Source organism: Neodiprion fabricii, chromosome 3 (genome assembly GCF_021155785.1).
Source record: "Neodiprion fabricii isolate iyNeoFabr1 chromosome 3, iyNeoFabr1.1, whole genome shotgun sequence".
NCBI classification, from domain to species: Eukaryota; Metazoa; Arthropoda; class Insecta; order Hymenoptera; family Diprionidae; genus Neodiprion; species Neodiprion fabricii.
This window is the reverse complement of record NC_060241.1, coordinates 18,223,563-18,245,206: the sequence shown is the minus strand read 5'-3', so window position 1 is coordinate 18,245,206 and position 21,644 is coordinate 18,223,563. Positions and strand designations below refer to the sequence as shown.

Genomic DNA, 21,644 nt, shown 5'->3' with positions numbered 1-21,644 from the left:
ACCACAGCAGACGACGGACCATTCCGTCCTTAGATAATAACTCTGCATATTCATACGTATATCTTCGTATATATAACTCGTGTAATAATACTGTCAGTTGAGCTACTGTTAACTGAAAACCAGTGGAAATATTCCGACTTTGAGTAATTTGATACAGAATAAATTCCTGACGACTGCATGTTCCGTCGTCAGCTATAGCTTAATACGCATGCGCTGCAATCTGAGAGCAGTTGTTTGCCATGATGACCAACCCTCATAAGCGTAAACTCGCAAATTTTTCAACTTTCGCTGGTAATTATGCTGATAACCGACAACTGTCAAAATTTTTAAGGTTACGTACGTCGCGACGAACTGTCCTTTGAATTTGTAACGGTTGGTCACCCTGGCAAACTGCTCTCGGACTGTAGCACGTGCGTATTAAATTTTACCAAACTGCGATACGTGCAGTAGTTAGGAAATCACTCTGCTTAATCTACATATATGCTTACGTCTACACTCCACGCAAACCACGTAAATTATTCAAACACGATATATATTATCAAGACGCGTAATATAATTCATATCATATCCTTAACGGTATGTATATTAGGGTGGTCGTTAATCTCGTGTCCAAAAAAAACTTCAACTTGAAGCATCCCAAACTGATTGCAAATAATTTAAAAAAAACACATCCAAAGTTTCAGGATCTTCTGTCGATGAAAACGCGTTGAAGAAAAGCTTGGATTCTTTCTCTCACGCAAAACAATTCACTATCGGAGAAGCTGATTCTAGCGTAAAAAAATAACTGTGATATGAGTAACATTTCTTTCTGTGGAAAAAAAATTCCACGAGAATGTCGTAAGAATTTAAATTTTTTATTCCAAAATAAAATCAATTTGAGACTGAAATTTTTTTCTTTCCACGGTTTTTGAACAATCTCTTCTGCAGAACACGATGGCGCGATGGCATGAAGAAACCACTTCTTTGAAATTTGCTTTATACAAATAAAACGTGTATTTTTTCATATTTGCAATAAATTTGAGCTGTGTCAGTGATAAAAAAATTTCCGACCCCAAACAAAGGACTTTCCTCTGATGCACATATATGAGGTAACCCCCGCAAATTTTTTTTCATAGTGTATACGACGTAAATGTGTATCATTCATTACAGATAATTTTCGAATACCTATTGATCGAAAATACGTTAAATCGCGAGATATTACACACCTATAATAGTTGCTCTCACTCTGCGACGGAGAAATTCCTTCCAATTACAATGATCAATTTATTTGAATCCGAAAGTTTACATTTTAACAACTGTTCTACAGAGATCGAAAACACAGACCACGCTTTCCCTGCATTTTTTCCATCATTTTTAATCTTATTTTCAAGCTTGGCAGAGATTGAAAATAATCGTTATCGAACCTTGTTCAAAAATCGTCCACTGTTTGAAATATCATTGAATTAATAAAGGTTTGTCTTATTGCAGTGACTGGCCAATCTCGTAACTTGTATGTACCAGAATATTCTCACATTTTTCTATCGGCAATCTTCTCTAAAATTTCCTAACGATTTCAAGACACTGAGTCGAATCACTACCAACTGTAACAGTTGTATAGCCATTCTCCTCTTGTGCGAAACAACCCTTATAATTCGGAAAAAAACTTCAATGCTGTTCCCGTTTTTCTTTTTTTTTTTTTTTTTTGGTTTTGTTTTTTTCAATCCAGCATTCGTTCTGACTAAAAATGATGGGAAATACGGTCAAATGTCGGAGTAATCTTGAATTTCGAACAAGTTAAACAAAGTTTGAGTGATAAGCGATGAAAATATTTACGCTTTGTAGTATTCTTCAATCCGATATTATACGAATTGTTAGGAATAGTGTTTAAACAACACTCACACTAAGAATTAAAGTCGTCTTTACATGTAACGTTTTTGTTTTTTCACATTAAAATCCCTATATCTATGATAGATGGAAAAAGTGTGAAATTTCTCCGCCTTGCAGAATGTCTCTATAATTCTACCCCTGAATTAATGGCTACGAATTCAACGTTTGAATTATCTTACGTGCCCCACATAATAATCAGGCATTTTTGGATATCCCCTTAACACGATTACCTTGAATTTATACTTAAGTTTACTTGGAACAAACCGGGCATATTTACTGCGAATACCCACGTCGATAAATTTTAACCATAATTGAAAATACGAATTCTAACCGCGTCTTCTGTAGCTCCCTTTGCTTTTGCTCCGTAATAACTCTTCTCAAATCTTTGATCCCACCGCGAGTGATCGCGGCAAATTTTTATTGTTTATTATTTGTATCTTATATTATAATGTATAGCGAGTAAAAGTTATACGCATGTAAGTACAGGTATATTGAAAATCACAGACAATCAATTAATCGATTAATTATGGAAAATAATTATTTTGTACGAAAAACAACGCCCTGATTTTAATGCGTTAGAATACGTCTCGCGGGAATCTCCCGATCAGTTTTAACCAAGTTTAATTTTACGGCTGATCAAGCTGGTTATAAAATCATGCTCGAGAAACTGTACCTACTTTACCTATGTATGTACATCTAGTATATGATTGTCGTACGCTCACTCGAAGTGGAACTGCCCGTCATTTGATCATCTCTTAAAAAAAATTCTGAACTCGGTTATTTCTCGGAAGAAATTCAATTTATTTATCACGGTGGAAACTTTCAGAATTTTATGACCAAATTACGCTTCGACGAGAAACTCGCACAAGATTTCTGAATCACTCAAATCGTTCGTTACGAATTCAGGAAAAAAAATACATTAAAAACTATAGATTTTTATCACAAATATTGGCAGAAGAGGCGAAAATACTTGTCTGAATAACTCGATTAATAATACCGTTGAGAAATTCATAAATCTTTTGCGAGATATCCTGCGGAGAATTTGACTGAACTAATTTTCATCAGGATACTCTCAGCTGCTGAAAAAAAAAAATTACTGAAGAGTAACCTGCAGCAATGGATAAAATAAAAACAAAAAGAAAAAATAAAAAAAAAACAGATCCGATCATCGACCGATCACGCCCTGAGAAAATACATTTTACATTGTAATATATCTTGTTTCTATCGTGGCTCCTGATTCTCCCACTTCGAGAACCGTCGACACGTTGAATCTAGGATAAAAGTGCAGGACGAATTAGCAGATAATAGTGATAACGAGAGGTAAGTAGAAAATGGAATGCCGAGGGCTGGTTGAAGCCGAATTAATTCTTTGGCGGGGTCTGGCTTAGAGACGATGGGAGCCCGACGAAAGTGGAGCTGCTGAGCCTCGAGGTGCGGGGCTCGATCTCAAGGGACATTCGATACATGTCCTCCTCTTCGAGGAGCAGAGATGGGTCTAACAGGTAGTTGGTCACCTTCGTGATCACCTCGATCTTGTACGGCGTCTGCTGGAAGTGTCGTATCTCGCGGATAACGTGAGCGATCTGCGAAAAAGTATTCGACCAATTTGTAATTCACATCAGAAACAGCGACGAATTGGAACCCAAGAAAATATACCGTGCATCGCTTCACATCATTGTCGTAGAATATAACAACGGCATAAAGTTCAATCTTTCGTTAAGTTGGCATGGAATGCCCGATATTTGACCTCTGTTTACCCACCATTCGCATCTTCGAGAAATTCAGAAGACCGTCTTCGGTGAAGTTCGGCGTTCCCTCCTCGATGAAGGACAGATCTGTCAAGTAAAGGCCCAAGTAAGGGATGCAGGGTGGATCGCAACGATGCAAGGCGTCTCGGAGGTTTCTGAACCGGCCATCCGAAGAGACGATGGCCTGAAGTCGCTCGATGGTTTGCTTCGTCTGAAAATTGGTGCAGGGCTCACGGAAATTCAATGGAAGAAATTCGTTGAACAATGGTTGTGATTCGTGACGGGACTGAGACAGACTCGTTCAAGCTCGGTACGATTCAAACATATAGTTATTTTGTTGCATCGTTCATTGAAAGTCAGGATTTGAAAATGTTATCAAAAGGTGTCTCAAGCTCGCTTTGCTCGGTGACCAGAAATTTTCTCGCCTTACCGTCTTTGAGACCTTCTCCCAGGTCTTTTTGAGCCTATAAACACTGCTGTTGGTGAACGCTGCGCATATCTGAAGGACTCCATTGTAATTGTGAAGGACCCTGCTAATGTCGGCAACAGCGGCCCATTTCTCGATGGCCGCAACCCTGGAGGCCATGCTGGACCGCCGAATGATCTCGGACACGACGAGCTGGGAAAATTTGTTGAACCGTCTGGTCATCAGGATGATGTGCGGTGCCCGCGTCGCTTTGTCAGTCTTCATCCAAGCCTGGCCCAAGAATTCCCTGCAACGATTTTTCGTTGATTAGGAACCAGGTTATTCGTTTTTTCGAATGTACTTTTGACTCGATGCTTACTCGCTTGCAATCGCGACAAAGATCTGATGGTCCAGGTACGTCATCTGTTCGGCTATTTCCAGCGCCGACAGGGTCTCGATACTCTCTTCACTTGGTCTCTGAAAACAGAAAGCAGAAATTAAGAGGAAAAAAACCTGCCAAGTGGCTAAGAAACATCATTTTCTCTGTAATAAGTCCATCCAGGATTGTAATCGGACCGAAACAGATTCGTCTCTCTGATTTCAAGCCAATGTACAACATTTTTGTTCAAATGAACGAAAAAATTTAATCATTAAATGGAATGGGGATAGTGGTAGAGAGAATAAACTAGCCAAGAATGCTGAACTAAATTAGATGTAACTCGCTTGAGCTGTTCGTGAGATATTTAGGACCCAGCAAAGCATGCCGCAGAACGAAACAGGCACGTCTTAATCCATCCAAATTCACGCACCTTCGGTGGTGCGAGCAGCTTCTCCAAATTGACTTTGCTGCTCTCGGGTTCCTCCTTGGTGATGAGCCTGAGTAGTTGACTGGCAGCCTTGTGCTCGGCGGGCAGAAGGTTTGGGCTGTAAGTAATGTCGTCGAGGAACTCGATGGTCAGGTCCTTCAGTCGCTGGTCGAGCTCGAAGTCCTGGGCGTGCTTGGAGACCCAGTGCCTGAGGACGTTGAGGACGCGCATCGTCGCCGCCGTCGACATGACGGACTCCTTGCGTCTATTCGTCTCACGGCAAGACCCGCTTCTGACGCTTACGTCACCGACGCTACAGCGTCCCGGCGCCTTATCAGGTGGGTTGCTTGATGCTGAAGTAGCGATCGCGAAAGCCGCGGCCGCCGTTGAAGTGCTGCTCCTGTTATGCAAGATCATTGATTGATGGGTGAGTTAATACGGTTGAGGTGAGGGGTCTTCATCTTTCGACGATTTTATATACTTGTTCAATTAGTTGTTTATCTACTCTTGTTCTTCCGTTTGCTCGTTCTTTCAACTTATTCGATATAGGTAGCTACTTCATTCTTTCCAAGATGTACCAGGCTTTTCGTCATTCTTCATCCAATAAACGAGCCCAGCGACCAAGCAAGCATGGTAACACTAAAACCGCAAGCGTTTATGGGTCGGGTTCTATAACGTATCATTCTAATAACCAGACTATTTGACCTTGGATCAATTGTTCAACAATAATAATAATAATAATAATAATAATAATATATACATATACATCGATATTAGCCTGCTCGTTGTTTTCGAGCTTGTTATTTTTCCGATCCTCGTTATTAAGGAATTTATTATAAGCCAGATCAGCGGTAACCAACTTTACAGCCCCAAAAGTAGGCTATTATCGAAAGGCTACTTTGTTTCAAACCCTCAGTGACCAGTGAACCAGGGTCACCTTGATCACGTCACTTGGACACATCGTGCGTCCGTTGTAATCACTGACTAAAAACGAACTTCTGACCCAGTTTGATACGTTTAAAGATGTTTCGGCCTCAAGAACTGCAGGTTAAAAAATGATTGAAATTAAACAATTGTAAACTGGAAGCCTGGGGGATGCGAAAAAACTGCACGAAAGATGCGAATCTCTGTATTTCAAAATTTTGAAGAAATGTTAATTTTCTTTACAGAATGAATTAACCAGTTTGTTTCTTTTATTTCAATTGAAACTTGGTGAAAGCAAATCGTCTGTAAAAAATATTCTTGCAAAGTTAGACTCTTCGGCAAGTCAAGTGCTGACAGAAAAAATCAAAGAATTACTAAACGTTGAAATAAAGATTCCAGCAAAGATATCTGATATTTTTTCCGCACAGGTTAACGTTTATCGAAATGATTCAAAACTGTTGAACTAAGCAAAAAAATTATTGAATATCTCAGAAAGAATGAATGTCAATCGTATATTTATAAGTTTCTCTTTTTAAATCTCCAACAGATATTTTGTACTGGATTATTTTCTTCTTTTTTTTTTTTTTGTTGGAGGAAACTTTCACCAGAGTTTATATAACTGGACTTTTGGAAGCGAACAATTAAAGAAAACCGTTCTGAAGATTCGAACTCAGGATATTTCGAATAAGTTTTTCAGCAAAAATCAACCTACATTGCGAATAACACCCAAAATACTGATACGATCTATTTATTTATCAATCTAGCTATATTAGGATGGTTCTCATTTGACCGATGTCGGAATTTCAATTATACCGCCCCTCATTTGTTTCTGAATAAAAAAACGAAAATAACGAAGTGAATACGATTGTTCTAACTTGATCTTTACTATCCGCTGTAACTACGGGAAGTTTTCCATTGAAAATACACGTGATTTTCATGTGTTCTGATGTTATTATTTTACTGAAACATTTAATCTTTGACGAAAAAAATTAATTTTCTGTATAATTTACAGGGTACTTTCAAGGGGGAAAAAAAAGAAAACATGTATTGTCCGTCCTAAGGCATTTTTAACCAGCTTAATTGAATATTTCACTTTTTTCAAATTAAAAGCGGATGATTGTTACCTAAATATCTTTTTGGTGACTTCGTTGAAACCTAAAATTCTTCATATTATATTTCTGGATAACCTGAATACGTAATAAGCGTCAGATATGACTGATATCTCGCTTTTTTCTCACTATTCTCAATTAAAACAAAGAAAAATATTGAAATAAGGATAATAAAATTGTCTTAGAATGGCCAATGCATTTTTATGTATTTTCCCGTCGAAAGTACTATCAATCCTCGTCAATTCCATATAAAATTAATTTATTTCGTCAAAGATTAGATGTTTTAGTAAAATAATAACAGCAGAGGATAAAACATCACGTCTATTCTAAATTGAAAACTTCGCGTCGTTACAGTGGATAGTAAAAATGAAGTTACATAGGACATTTATATTTTGCTCAAAAATTTTTTTTTTTTTATTTAGAAACAAATAAGGGGTTGGCACCATAAAAATGAGAACATCGGGCGAGTAAGAACCACCCTAATCTATATACTAGCATAAGTTGCATCCTCTACGTTCGCTACCACATACGTACCATTTATTTGTATACAATTTAGTTCACGATTATATCTCTACAATTTTCATCGATCAATTCTTCTATCAAACATATTCGATCGTTTTCAAAAATGCTGACATTCTCCTTATTTTCATCAACTGATTCAGGTTCCCATAAATATCTAATTTCTTAATCATATTCCCCATATGCTGTTTCCGTAATTCTAGTCTATCTCCATCACGACGATGCGATAATACAGACAGGCGTCATTCTCAGCTCGTGCAAAAATCGCGACGATCAGGCAGAGATGCTTCGCTATTTTGAGGATATCATCTTCGGAACGCGTCAAGTGTACAGCTCAGTGGAAAATTATACGGGAATGAAAAAACGTAGAATCAGGGTTCAGAACGTGAAGCTGAGATTGATCGATTTGAGTCTTGTCGAATGAATTTTTCCTCGGCGTGGAAACAACTCGAATACCCATCAATTTCTAATGACTTCATCGTATCGTTTAAGGGGTGCATTTTTTCACTCAATATCTTTACCGCAGAAAATCATCGTTTCGATTGAATCCAACCTTCGTTGATGCTGTACGCTTACGCGTGGTTGAGTAGGCTTAACGATCTTGACATTGAATACATACTGCAGAAGAAGTCCAGGGTCCGTAATCATGCAGAGTTACAAACGTGCGAGATGAAAATAGTATTAATGACATTTCGAATGAGATTACTTACCACAAAGGTTCGTGTCCAATGCTATGAATGACGCAAAACACAACACACGAATATACAGTTTAATAGTAAAGAACATCGAAAATCATTCGTATATATCGGTATCGGTTAATAGTATTTACCGGATTGCGGTTGGTTGTTATAAATTTAGAAGAAGAAAAATAATTCACACGTTCACCAAAATTTTGCACACTTATGTCACAATATGCGTGATGCACTTGAGGCACTAAGCCTCGGAAGAATAACGGTTTCTTATACATCTTCTGCCACAGAGAAAACGCAAGAACTCGTAAATAAGCCAACAAAAAGCTACGATGGTGATTCTGTACGTGTATGTAACAGTATAACAATAATAGTAGTGATAGTAATCGTTATCGTAATAATAATACAGTATATAATAATATGTGAATATATAAAGACGGCAGTGTAGAGATATATAATGATAGGTAGTATAGAATTTTAAACAACGGACACAAATCATCCATGCTCGACAGTTGGGTCAACTCTTTACGACATTCAACATTTAGTAGCGAGTTAAAAACTGGCAAAATTTTCTTTTATTCCACCGCGTATGGATGTATATTATATGTATTGCAATGCGAATAGTCACTTTGTAAACTGCGGTCTATTTTCAAGCAGTATAAGTCGAGTAGGCACGATCACGATTTCAAAACTCCTGCATGGTATTTTCTTTTTTTTTACGCTGCACGTTATAGTTTTCGAATTATCCTAGCAAATAAAATGGAATATTTAGAATTTACTGATGGCAGTTTAACAAATGTTGCGCAAAAAAAGGAACATATATTCAACAACTAAACTATTATACATTTCAGCACTGTTTAAGTTCACGAGAAAAACCCGCCTTGTAACGCTCCTGAAAAATTTTTCACTTTCAACAAACAAGCGCGGATCTAAAACATTCATCTTCGCGGTGTTCTTCGTTCAACTTTACTCAGATTTAGACGTATTAACTTCCAAAATTCTGTTTCGATAATTAAAACTGCATAGCAAAATATCAGCGTTAAATCTTGTAACTGAACAGACAGCCCCTAATTGTGTTCGTGTTCATCCGGCCTGCTCTACTAAAGCAAAAGCGTTAGTCACGTTTTTGTCGTCATAAGTTATACTCGAAAATCGCAATATTCGGTCAAAGCTTTCCTCAAACGATCGCAATTCTTTACGGCGGTAACGGCGATATTGTTTTTTTAACGCGAATCTGTGTTTCCAATCACCTCACAAGGACCAAATGACATTAGAATTAACCGAGGAAACACGACGATTGCGATAATGTATCCTCTTATTTTTGGTTCAAATTCTTCTGCAAATATTCCCGAGAGGATAAAGAGCTGATAGGAGACAATGCGACCAACCTTCGTTGGCTCTTCCGAAAACTAGTAATCACAACTCCCGCCTTGCTCGAAATCTGCTGACTGTCGTGCTGGAAACTCGGCCTCTGGGATCCCGAACCCATTTCGTTATCCTGTATCGATCGCCTCCCCATGAGATAATTCTGAAAGCAGATTTAGGAACAACGAGATAAGATTAACTGATCAACCTCTCGAAAGTGATAAGGCAAAATCAAACGAACAGATCGAAACCGTTCTTCCGAGTATTTTCTCGAAATCCACAATATATTGTGAGTATTTTGACTGATATGATGATTTCATGATACATTTGATTTTGATGACCTCATAATTATCAACACAAAAAAAGAAAATTTTAAAATCTGAAAGGACTAGGATTCGAATTGAAAATAGATATGAACATCCAATAAGAACAGTACGATGCAAATTGAAATAACAAATGAGCAACAAATGTCAAACTCGCCCCTGTAATCGTCGAAATAGATCCACTCCGCATCGAAGCCGGAGGTGCGGAGGCGATCGACGCCCGGTGTTCCGAGTAGTGATGACTGTGATGATTGTGATGATTGTTATGCTGACAGTGGTGTTGATAAAGATCAGCCGGAGGGGTCGACTCTTCGTCAGTCCAGTTTGAGTCGTCTTTTTCCAAGCAGAACCGTCTGCCTCTCGGAGACTTTGGGGATTTTGAGGGACACTCGGACCGCATTGATGATTTCGGCGACGGTGGCGGAGGATCGTCGTAGGTGAATTGTACCTCTGTGAAATTGACGGATTTCAATATTTTGTACATTCCCGGAACGTCAATTAGTACGCTGAGAGAAATTTTTAGTCCCGGTTACCGCTCAGTCCTTAACTATGTTCATTTTTTACCACAATCGAAAAATATAGTTCTAGGTACAAAATGAAAATTAGTTTTCTAGCTGTTACCGGAAAGTCTAGTATCCGTTACTATGCTTTCTCATTACGATCACCGTTACTATATTTTCTTATAACTGTTGAGAAAATTTAACGCTTGTGCAACGATAAATTGATGTTAAAGCCTTGTTTAATTAAAAAAGTAGAACTGATTTTGCGTTGCAAGAACCAAAAAAAGATCGACAATAGCGCAAAATGTTTGCGCGTGCCTCGTTTTTCGCAATTCCAACAATATTCAAACAGTTTTTTCAACGATACTTGTGTTACTGAATTTTTCTAGTTACTGTATGTACAACGAATTCATCTGTCGAAGAATCCAAAACCATTTCCGTGTCATAACTCGAAATCATTGCTGTAAAGTTCGACCGGTAGATTTAATTTGAAAACATTTCTTTAACATTCATTTTGTTTCAAGCTCCGAAAGTTGCGAATCAAAATTACTGGATGAGAAGTGAATAAATTGTGCGTCCCTCGAATTTTTACGTTTTGGGGTATACTCAACACTTGTTTCCACTGCTCGGCCATCGTTTAAATTGTCGTGACGGCACAATTCTATCGGAATTATTCGAATCACTCACCATTTTTTGAGCATGACTCCGATGCCACCGGAGTGTCCGTCTCCTCTGACACTCCCCGAGAGTACATTCCACCCTCGTGGGAACTTGGGTCCGAACCTGAACCAGATCCTGACCCCGTTGATCCCACAAGAGTAACGGAACTAAGGTTGCTCGGGGAGGACGGTGCGCTGATCACCGTGATGTCTGAAACGTGCGATCATTGTTCAATGTTGAATGCGAACAAACCAGGGAACAGTCTTAACATCAATAAAACGAACATGAATTAAATGAGGATGAACATTTTTTATTTCATGTCTCGACAGAATGTTCCGACAATTATGCCTCGGGTACTCCATGATGAATGGTTCACACCGTATGACTCGATAGTTAGAAAAAGAGAAGAAACCACTTTAAAAATTCTCGAAAAATACTATTCCTGCCAATGATGGTGGACATTAATCAAACAACATTCCTACCATGTAATATTGAAACGAATCTGAGCAATTTCGAATAACACAAACCAAGATATCGATAATTTGAGAAAAGGTTTTATAATCGTAACGTTTCTTCTGTTATCCTAACTTTTGATTCAAATGGTTGGCTCATTGATCCCAAAGACAATGTAACGGGCATTCTTGAAATGTTTCACAAATGGAAAGAACTTTCCTAACTGCAAGGTCAATCTTTAATGTGTTAAAGAACCACTTCATTCCTTCTTCACCAAACCAAATTCCGTTCTCAACACTGTAATGATTCGAATACACCCGCTAAATAAACACAACGAGAGCAGATGAGAATTGACTCATGGAGTGTGGGACACGTGGTGTGTGTCTTCACCAATTTCGAATATATTCATAAGAAGCAGAGCTCTTGGTCAAGGAGTCTCTTGGAGGAAGGAGGTACAAAGGTTCCCGTGTCCCATGATCGAACGTGAGATACCGAAGATCGACGAACGTCTTATCAAAGCAAAGTTACCATAAAAATAGATATTTAAAACTCAAACACTAAAAACTCCAAAATACATATCAAACTCAGAGAGAGAGACGATTTAAAAGGAAGAAACAAAATAAACCAAGTGAAATCCAAGAGTAAAGTGCACCGATGAAAGATAATTACTTACAATTTCAACAATATACACCATTTTCAAGAATTTGCACACGGAATGAACGAATGATGGAATGGATGAACGAATAAATTTTAAACTTAAGAACGGCTCGTGTTTTATATATCGATATATAAAAGGATTTGTGCTCCCCGTTCGTCGTACTTTATGAAATATGCGTGATGTTTATTCGTTAATTAAAAATAATTTTAAATATCAATATATTCTCACAACACCAACCTGTCAGGGTCTCTGCGCTAGACGAGACGGCGATGACTTTCGGAATCGTTAGGTGACTCCTGTCGTCTTCGGGATTGGTATCCACGCGTACGCTGACCCTGCGTGGGGTTGCCGGGGATTGCCTGCCAGACGAAGGTCCGGGGGATTGCAGGGTGGGACTGCGTCTGATTATCGGTGGAGCTTCCGAGATGAGTCCCAGGTGTTGGTCGTCTTCGACTGGACAGTAAGAATTGAGGTAACGATCGGCCAAGTTGCCGCCGGATTGAACGTCCGTGAGAAAAAAAAAAATGATAGGACGAAATCACCCTCACAGCAAAGAAAAACTATCCGCAATGCTGAAGGCTTTTAAAAACTATTTTAGCTGTTTCAGTTTAAAGTGCTATCCCGTACTTTAGAAAGGACTTTTCGCACTGCCGATAGTTCTTCCCGCTATGGGTATGCGGTTGCTTTAGTGTAATTCATGAGAATATCCATATATGCAATTTGACGAATAATGTGACGAAATTCGCTCGCAGCCCTTGCAATATTGTACTCGAGAAACGGAATTAAAATTTCGAGAAGGATTGGTACATTTTTTTGATATTAATTTATTGTGATTAATACCCTGCGTGTTCAAAGAAATTTTGTCAATTTTGCGTTTAGATTAAGATTCTTAACATTCTCATTTTGATGAAAAGGGATCCTTCTTACGGTCTACTAAAGTCCACCAAGTAGTTTGCAAATTTCACAAGTATTCGATTCTGCAACGAATATTATTCTAAATCAAGCGTTTATTCACTCGATGACCAGAGAAAATATCAGATATTCCAAAAAATTTAACACTTCGTTTAAAATAAGTTCATCGCAAAATTCGTTTCGGGCAATTTCTGAAAACTTGGTTAGATATTGATTGATCCTGTTCACGCGAACTCGCCGATGAATGCAAAATTAACTATAAATATCCTTTAATGAAAATGCTCCTTCGGCGTTTTCGAGGGAAACTAGAAAGGGACTACGACCGAGGTGAGGTGTAGCGATCATGACGAAATGGTATGATTGTTTACAATGCGATGCCGTTCGGACCACGTGCAAATCATTATTACACAGGCCAACAACCAAAAATCATCCCAAAATCAAGCACAGGTATCCTTGAATAAAATTTAGCCACCGTATCCGAATCCGACCGTGAGAACTACTTGAAGCTTTAACTCTTCTTTACAATTTAGTTTGAAATCCGAAAAAAATACGATCTATGAATTGTTTCATAGACTGTAATTGGACCCAGTATTTTAATAACGATTTCAAATAAACCTCAAATTTTGCCCTCAATCATAATGTAAATTTCAAGATTAAAACAAACATCATTCCTCTTTTATTCTCCATAGTTATAGTCTCTCAAAAACAGTCAAAAACAGAATTTTTTGCGACTTGAACCTTGTTGGAATTGTGTAATTTGCGTCATTCCTGAATAATTTTGAAAACAGGGATGCATGTCTCGTAATTTCAAACTCCATTTATGAAGAACCAATTAAGACGCACTTGAAATCATTCAAATCCTGCGTCAAAAAATCTACCAAACGTTCAAATCGTTCTTCGGATGATTGTAAAGAATTTGTATTTTGTCAACCTGTGTTGCCGGAATAGGTACATTGCACCAACGTGGTTCGATACGAAACGAACATAATAATGCATAATTTCTAAAAAACAAATTTAAAATGAGGGCGATGAGAGGGAGCTCACGCTTTCGGTAGCCAGACCGCCAGTAGGCCTTTGTGTTGGAATTAAGGCCTCCTAGGTTGGAATCGTGGAGGATGTGGCCCCGCGCCCCTTGGCTATCACTCACCTCAGACCCGTACCCTACACACGTATACACGGTGCGGAATTACACAAAACTCGAGAGACATAAAGGAAAACGGTATAAAACAATCGTCAGGACTCATCGAGCTGTGGAGCATGGCGGCCATTGGTATCTGAAAGACATTCTCCTCGAAAAACTTTAATTGTAAGCCTGGTATTCCAAAAGTGTATAATCCTTTTAATCATGTAATAATCCTTAAAAAATTTTTTGCTATCGTTGTAAAAACTGTGTAAAAGTTCTTGTTTTAATCGATAAATGTACGAGTTCAATTGTAAGGTGTCTGTAATGTTTGGAAATTTTAACTGCTGTACGAATTCTACAATTTGACTCATTAATTCATCGAAACCGACAATGCACTGATACTTCGCTATGTCTTTGCATGGTTTTGTAGCGGCATAACGTTGATCGAGGTTTTTCTATAAAAACTATAGCTACGGAGATTTTTCATGCCTGTGATGTGCAGAGTCCAGTAAATTTCAGATTTTTTCCAGAATTATCACGGAACAGACAGACTGGACATCTTTCTAAGAACCTGTTTTACGGATATAAGTGACCCGAAAACTTAGAAAAAGTGATTTTCAACCAAAACTAATAACTTTCTAACATCAACATAGGTGATGAACAGTCAAAACAACTTTTTGTAAAATCCAGAGACTAATACTTTCAGAATTCCTCACGTAACTTATACGTACTATAAATGGATTGATTGTGGCAAGCACTCAGATCAGAAATCCAATCAGTATGTTCCTGGCTTCCATTATAGAGAATTCACATACTGGCAGATGTTCTTCAGCCTCTGGCCACCATGCGAGAATGTATCTGTAATTCGGTCTTTACGCAAAAGCGTTAATAACGCGCGTTTCGCAAAATGAAACGATTTACCCGAGGTACAGAGATCAGTCACCGAGCCACACGAGATTATCTTACCGGATACTGAGCTTGCACCGCTTGTGCGTCTTGGACTGACGCTGTTTCGTCGACGTTCGTCGAGAGGCTGAAGAGGCGAATCTCCCGAAGTGCTGCCCAGGACATCCAGAGACCTGGAATAAGGCAAAAGTTTCTTATTTGGAACATGGACTTCTATTCTTAAAACAACAATCAAAAGTAAAATGATCGCGTCGAAATTTTTACGGTTTTTTTAGGTTTAAATATTCAAGTATCGATATTTTACGTGAAAGGTTTAAAACATTGATAAAAAGAATCATTTGCAACGTTGCAACAAAGTCGCCGAGCAGTGCTGGTTGCTTTTGCATTTGCACATGATTTCCTAAACTCTTTGCGTTTCGGATATTCATTCGTACATTGGAAGATAATTATTTTCCAGAAACGATTCACAAGTTGCCTGATAGTATCTTCGACTTCAAATCCACTATTTTCCTGATTAGTCGAAAGTGGAGAGCAAAAAAGATCCTCCGTCAATAGATTTTCATGAAAACATACCAATTTTTCACAATTTTTAATCCCCGTGTTGAATTCACTGTCTTATATACAATTCCACGTCTTTTAATAACTTTTGACGATTAAATTAACCCAAATATCTCCAAATCCAATTTTTACGAATAGTTGCCTACTTCTGGTTATTTTAATCAGTCGTTAAGCCTGTCATTTAGAATTTTGAAAATATTGAGAATTCATTCTTTTCAAAATTTGTAATCGACCAATCGAAAAACCTTTCGGAAATGGTTTTCGGGAAATTGGGACACATTCGTGAAGAAAAATCATCATTTAAATTGATCCGTTTTCGTTGATGGATTAAAAAACTATTCGCGATTCCTGATCTTGAAAAGTTTCAAGAACGCCAATAAATAAATCTAAAGCGATTTCTTGAAATATCAGGACCGCATTATTGCTTGGAAGAGGAATTGAAATTCAACTGTTCGAATATTGTTCAGATTTTACAGGAGATAAAAGATCATTTGCCTCGAAGGATCAAGCATAAAGAATTGAAGGTAGGAACTTACATGACGGATCCGGTTCCAATCTGACATTCGGGCGGCTCGCTGTTGTAGAAGACCTTCTTCAGGGCCTCGAGAACAGTGACGCCGTCGGTGAAGACGCGATAGGTGAGGAGGAAGGTGTTGAGGAAATCAATGCTGAGGAATCTGAGGTCGGTTAGTCGTTGCAGAAGACGTTCCGGAGTGGCGTAACGTATCTGAGGAACCTTGCAGGAGTTGAGGGTCCGGCTGAACCGGATGTCAACGTCGTCCTTGAAGAGCTTCGGGTCGTTCCGTATCGACTGCGGCATCGTGACGGAACTTGTGTCCGACAACGAACCGTGGAGCAGGTCATTGAAATGGACGTTATCCATGCATTGGCTGATGTCCGTTATCCAGGCGGCCTTTTCCTGAAATGGTGAAGAAAGCAAGGCAGCGGCGTTAGTCGTTTCAGAGGGAATCGTCGATGGAATTCAATTCATCGGGACCAGCGGCAATTCAAACCTTACCTGCATAGTAGGCGCTATCAAGTGAACCGAAACCTCCGGTCCACCGGATTTTACGTCCAGAATGATCTTGAAGTCTCGAGTTTGGAGCTGTGAGCTACCGCTTCCGCTGCCACTGCAGCTACTCTCACTGATGCCACTGGACAGGCTCGAGATCGAACACACCGACGACTCTGTTTCGGAAAATGAACGTTATGCGAATCGTTCCAAAGTTCGGAGAACAGTGGCCAATAGGTAATGAAATAACGGTGCTCACAGTCTTGAGCTTGCAAACTTTGCGATAGGTATTAAGGGAGGGGGTACAGCTTGGACAGTCTAAAATCACACCTATTTTTAGGATTTTTTTTCAACATAATGAAATACTTGAAGGAATTTGAGTTTCAGGGCTTTATTATTTATAGATTCAAAAATATTTTGGAATATTTTCATTGAAATTATCAACCTCATGAGCGGATGAAATACGAGTAAACGGCTGAAAAATTTGGTAACTTTTGGAAATTTATATCTTCACAACCAATTGTTCAATTTGATTGGGACTTATGTTACTAAAAAAATTTAAATTCAGCTTCACTTGTATATTTTTTCATCAGAATAAATTAACAGAAGCATTCTTTTCTACCATGACGTCAACGATTTTACTCGAAGACATATTTAATAACGGTGCCCACGTTTTCTCGAAAATGTCTAAAACAATTTTCTTCAAATTTGGAAATACTATTCTTGGGTAATTTACCCTCTCTGCCACGACACCTCGATAGGTTGACCACCTGGTTAGTTGAATGAATTTTGAACCGAAAGTCAAATTTCAGGTTCAAACAATCACCATTTAGTAGGAAAAAAAATGGATCATGGGAAAGAGGATAAACTATCCAAGCATGTTGTTTTCAAATTTTCTAGTGAATCTGAATTATTTTCGAGATGTCATGAGCACAGCAAAGTATATCGACATCCAAACCTCTAATTAATTCTTTTGAATAAAACGAACCTCAATCAAATAGAATAATGGATTGTTGAGTTATCTACTTTTAAAAGTCACCTATTTATTGAGGCATCTTATACTAGTATATTTCCCTCAAAAATCAAACGTGCAAGGTGACCACCTTGCCTCAATTATTTGGTACCATTCTCTAATCACGTTAGACGATAGTGTTTTGATTACTTCAAAAACGGATCATCATACATTAAAACATCATTCCAATCTGCTTCTGAAAACTACAATAAACCAAAATTCTTTTCCCTCAAGATTGGTCTAGAGTAATGAAAATATCACGAATACGAAAGAGTTTTGAAAGACATTTAGAGCACCTTCAAGAGCAGGATTTCTGTCATGTCAGCTCACCGTCATCGTCGACGACACCCTGGTCGCTCGGGTCCTCTATTAGAAGAGCATCGGCAAGTGGAATCTTGCCGACTTCAGGTACGAGATGAAGACGTCCGCCGCTGGACTGGCGCGTGGTGAGGATCAGGTGATTCGAGAACAGGAAACACTGTCTGAGAGCCTCCTTGTCGCCGCCACCCCAATTCCCTCCGAAGGTCGTGCTCAGCCTACTCCGTGCCCCACGTGGCTTCTCGCCCAGTATCTGGACTAGGGAGCCTGCAAGACGCCGACTCACGATTAGAAATCCGGACTCATTCCAGTCAGTTTGTTGACAAACAGAGAAAACGGTAAACCACAATATCTGCGAGCCACGAGTGAAGCGAGAAATCTAAAGTAATGTTGGTTTCGCGTTTTGGAAGGCCACAAATTGGTACTTCGAATCTTCGTCACCATACAAAACGCAAATTGCATACGTTCTTTCGCGTTCCTCCGATCAGGGTCACCGGAGCGGTTGTTAAATGCGGTGGATCAAGTCTACCGACGGGGTAGACTGGCAAAAATATGGCGTCAGTGCCGCCAATTAATTAGCTTCATCGGGACTAGAAATGATTTTAAAGAGTCCATAGTCAAGGTTTCGTGGAGTGGAGGACGATGCTCTGGTCTCAAATAGTGACAAATCCTGAGGAGATGTGATTCAAACCCACTGTTAAAAACGGTGTTCAATTTGGCCTGACCACAACGGCTTGGAAGTTGATCCCGCGAACCATAAGTGGTCCTTCGGTATTTGGTCCCAGTATGTTGCTATTCAAAGCACTGTGAAGAACGTGACGGTACGGTCCTTTTCCGAAACGCTAAATAAACGAGGTCTCCTCGGTGTTGGCCCGAGGTGAAAAACACACTCCCGGCGATATCACAATGTAACGTACATATCACGATAATGATTAAGTATCAAAATGGCAACTAAGTCAAGGCGTTGTTTTTGTCTGCCAGCCACCCAGACGCTCGGTTCGAACCCAGACGTTTGAAGTTCGCCGTAAAACGACTCAACCGCGCGCCGATTCGAAGTTACCGGTTTTCAAATCGAGGGATGCGATCGGCTGGGGTAAATTTCGGCGAAAAATTAAAACCCCGAAACTTGACACGATGCGAGTTTTTTTCAAGGGCAGATAGGCGCCTGACGTTTGCATGGAAGCCATGTGACGCGCGATCACGCGTCCAAGAGGAAACGAACCCGCGGCGCCGACGCGGATGGCGAGTCGAGTGCGCCTGCGAGAAACACCATCGATTTGAACGAGGCACAGCGAGATTTGCGCAAACGCACTTCTGTCCCGCCTTCGAGTTGTACGAAATTGAAAAACGGTTACCGACTGTTGCTAAAACAGAATTTTGCACCTCCGGTACGTCGCCTCGATATCGCGACGCCTTCGGCGAAGTTGGGGGTGAACTTCGGAGGTTGAACGTCAGGGTGCAACGTTCTTTGTTACATTGACCTCGTTCTGAGGGTCAAGGTATTTGTAACGCTTCGAATGAAGAAATTTGATTGGGCAAAGGCCGAATGATTATAAAAAATGTTGATTTATTCGTTGATAACAAACGATAAAAATCGAACTTTTCTTTCGCCGAGTGATCATTTTTCCAATTACAATCTTTTTTTCTTTTTATAGCAGCCGGTCATTTTATTGAACATGTTATAATCAAAGATATGGCCAAATTTCAAGTCAATCGGACGAATAGATTTTGAGATTCGATTCAAGTCGTTGATACACACCGTGACCGAATATCTTTTTAGTATTAACAATAAGTCTTGTAAATATTGTTTAATAAAAAAAAAATCAAACTTTAGAAAACTTTGTATTAACTTCGTGTAAAAATCCGGCTTTGTCCGTCTAATACTCACGTAAAACAATATTTGGAAAATCGATATGGTTTTTTCAACCAAATCCTTTTGCTAGTGCCTGAAGGATTCGTCGAAGTTGTAGTCAAGACAAATTAATGTTGAAAATACGGTGAAATGATGTACAAAAGCTGCGACCAAGGTCAATCTAGCTCAATATGATTGAAAACAGATCCTCCTTAACGTAGAGAAAAATTTGAAAGACAAGAATTCCGATTAAGAAACTTTTATTATTTATCGCTAATTGGAGTTATTAGATCAAAATATAATTCTTCGACAAATTTCAATGACATACGGCCTACCTTAATTCAAGTCCGACGACTATTTTTCGTAAGACTTGACCTAATAATAAAGACGTTGCATGCAAAATTATTATGCAGGCTTTAACGGAAAGTAAACTAACTTCTTAATGAAAGTATATTTCACGAAAGTCGTAAGTATCCATTTTCAAATTTACTAACTTTTCTGAAAATGACAAACAATTGAACTTTTTCTATTGAATTAAATGTTTCAATATGTTTCGACATGAACAGGAAATATTTGCCCAACACAGTTCAACTCAAACAACTTTAGTTATACTTTTTCAACCTTGATTGTACTATTTTTTCCTTACGAAACTGCTACATGCCTAATGAATCTTTGAGCAGTATAGTAACCATTGTTCTTCCGAATTTTTCTATAGATTGCCGTTAGATATACGAAATATTTTACAACATAAAATACAATCAAATCTGAATTTGAACATCGTCGAGGAAAATGATTTGCAGTTATTCTACTTCGTGCGATAAACTCAATCTATTGCAATCTTTTTAGATTACTCTAAAGCCCTTTATTCATATTTTCAGATGATTAGGATTTACGACAGTCTTACAAGGAAAGGTATTAAGGTGTTAAGGTGTCTCCCCCCGATTTCGTTCATTTCAGAATAAGATATTCTTCATCGAAATCTGAGCAGTACGTATTTTTTTTTTTTTTATCGGCGGTAAAACCGTTTGAAGGGGTGAAATCAACCCCCAAATTTGCGCATGCCCAGTGGTAGTTTCGCAGTGTCGCATGCTTTCAGGTTAGATATTTGAATAAAACCAATTGGAGGACAATTCTCATGGTGAATAAGGAAAAATGCATTATGTCCGATTACGATGGGGCTGAATGGTGAAAAATTATAGGGGTGGAAAGTTACTAATTATATATTACTAGAAAACTATTGCTTATATTTTAACTAACACTAGGGATGTTGTATGTAGATTTGTATGAGGGTTGATTTCACTCGTTTAAATCGTTTTCCCGCCGATAAAACAAAAACACGAGTCGCTTAGAATTCTATGAAGAATAACACAGTAAAACATAATTGCATGAAAATCAAAATTTTTAAGTTTTCATTCCTCAGATAGTCTATTTCGAAGACTGCTTGCTTTCTTTTGTAAACGCTTGAGTTCTCACTGTTTAAAAAAGCTTCGTTTATTTAAAATTCCCATTCAAGTTTTTGGAGCATGATCGTTGCTTGGAGAAAATTGAGAACTAAGTATATCTCTGGACTAGAAATTCGGACGACGAATTTCATCATTCTGGACAGGGATCTTGGTATTTAAAATTTTCTGATTTTCCCCAGAAGTTTCACTCGCTTGTTAATAATTTAACTGCTCTAAAAATGCTTGAAACGGTACTTTGGCGAGTCGTAAAACGCTAAATGGCCCTATAGCAGAATGTGCTCCGTCTTTTATATCTCATTAATGCAACAATCAGATTTGTGTGACTGTGCAGTAACGTCGTTTCAAGTTCCAAAACTTTACGATGGAAAAAACTTCGATTTTACTTTACGAATCACATGCATATATTTTTACTTTCCCAATTTCGATTGATATGTACAACTGGGTATCAGAATTTTCCCGCGT

The 21,644-nt window shown here is 38.7% G+C and overlaps 1 protein-coding gene across 1 annotated transcript in view; it reads right to left on the bottom strand.

Moving 5' to 3' along the window:
- Positions 1-1,659: 1,659 nt before the first annotated feature.
- LOC124177758 (ras-specific guanine nucleotide-releasing factor 2-like) overlaps positions 1,660-21,644 on the bottom strand; it is a 103,986-nt gene continuing 84,001 nt past the window's right edge. Inside the window, exons 12-26 of the mRNA XM_046560528.1 lie at positions 17,880-18,134; positions 16,544-16,713; positions 16,062-16,444; positions 15,028-15,140; positions 13,983-14,099; positions 12,264-12,479; positions 10,943-11,125; positions 9,913-10,205; positions 9,456-9,595; positions 8,089-8,109; positions 4,830-5,226; positions 4,400-4,497; positions 4,045-4,327; positions 3,628-3,825; positions 1,660-3,449 (exon numbers count right to left, since the gene is read on the bottom strand). Coding sequence (XP_046416484.1) covers positions 3,228-3,449; positions 3,628-3,825; positions 4,045-4,327; positions 4,400-4,497; positions 4,830-5,226; positions 8,089-8,109; positions 9,456-9,595; positions 9,913-10,205; positions 10,943-11,125; positions 12,264-12,479; positions 13,983-14,099; positions 15,028-15,140; positions 16,062-16,444; positions 16,544-16,713; positions 17,880-18,134 — 3,089 coding nt within the window. The 3' untranslated portion in view covers positions 1,660-3,227. The remainder of the gene's footprint in view (positions 3,450-3,627; positions 3,826-4,044; positions 4,328-4,399; positions 4,498-4,829; positions 5,227-8,088; positions 8,110-9,455; positions 9,596-9,912; positions 10,206-10,942; positions 11,126-12,263; positions 12,480-13,982; positions 14,100-15,027; positions 15,141-16,061; positions 16,445-16,543; positions 16,714-17,879; positions 18,135-21,644) is intronic.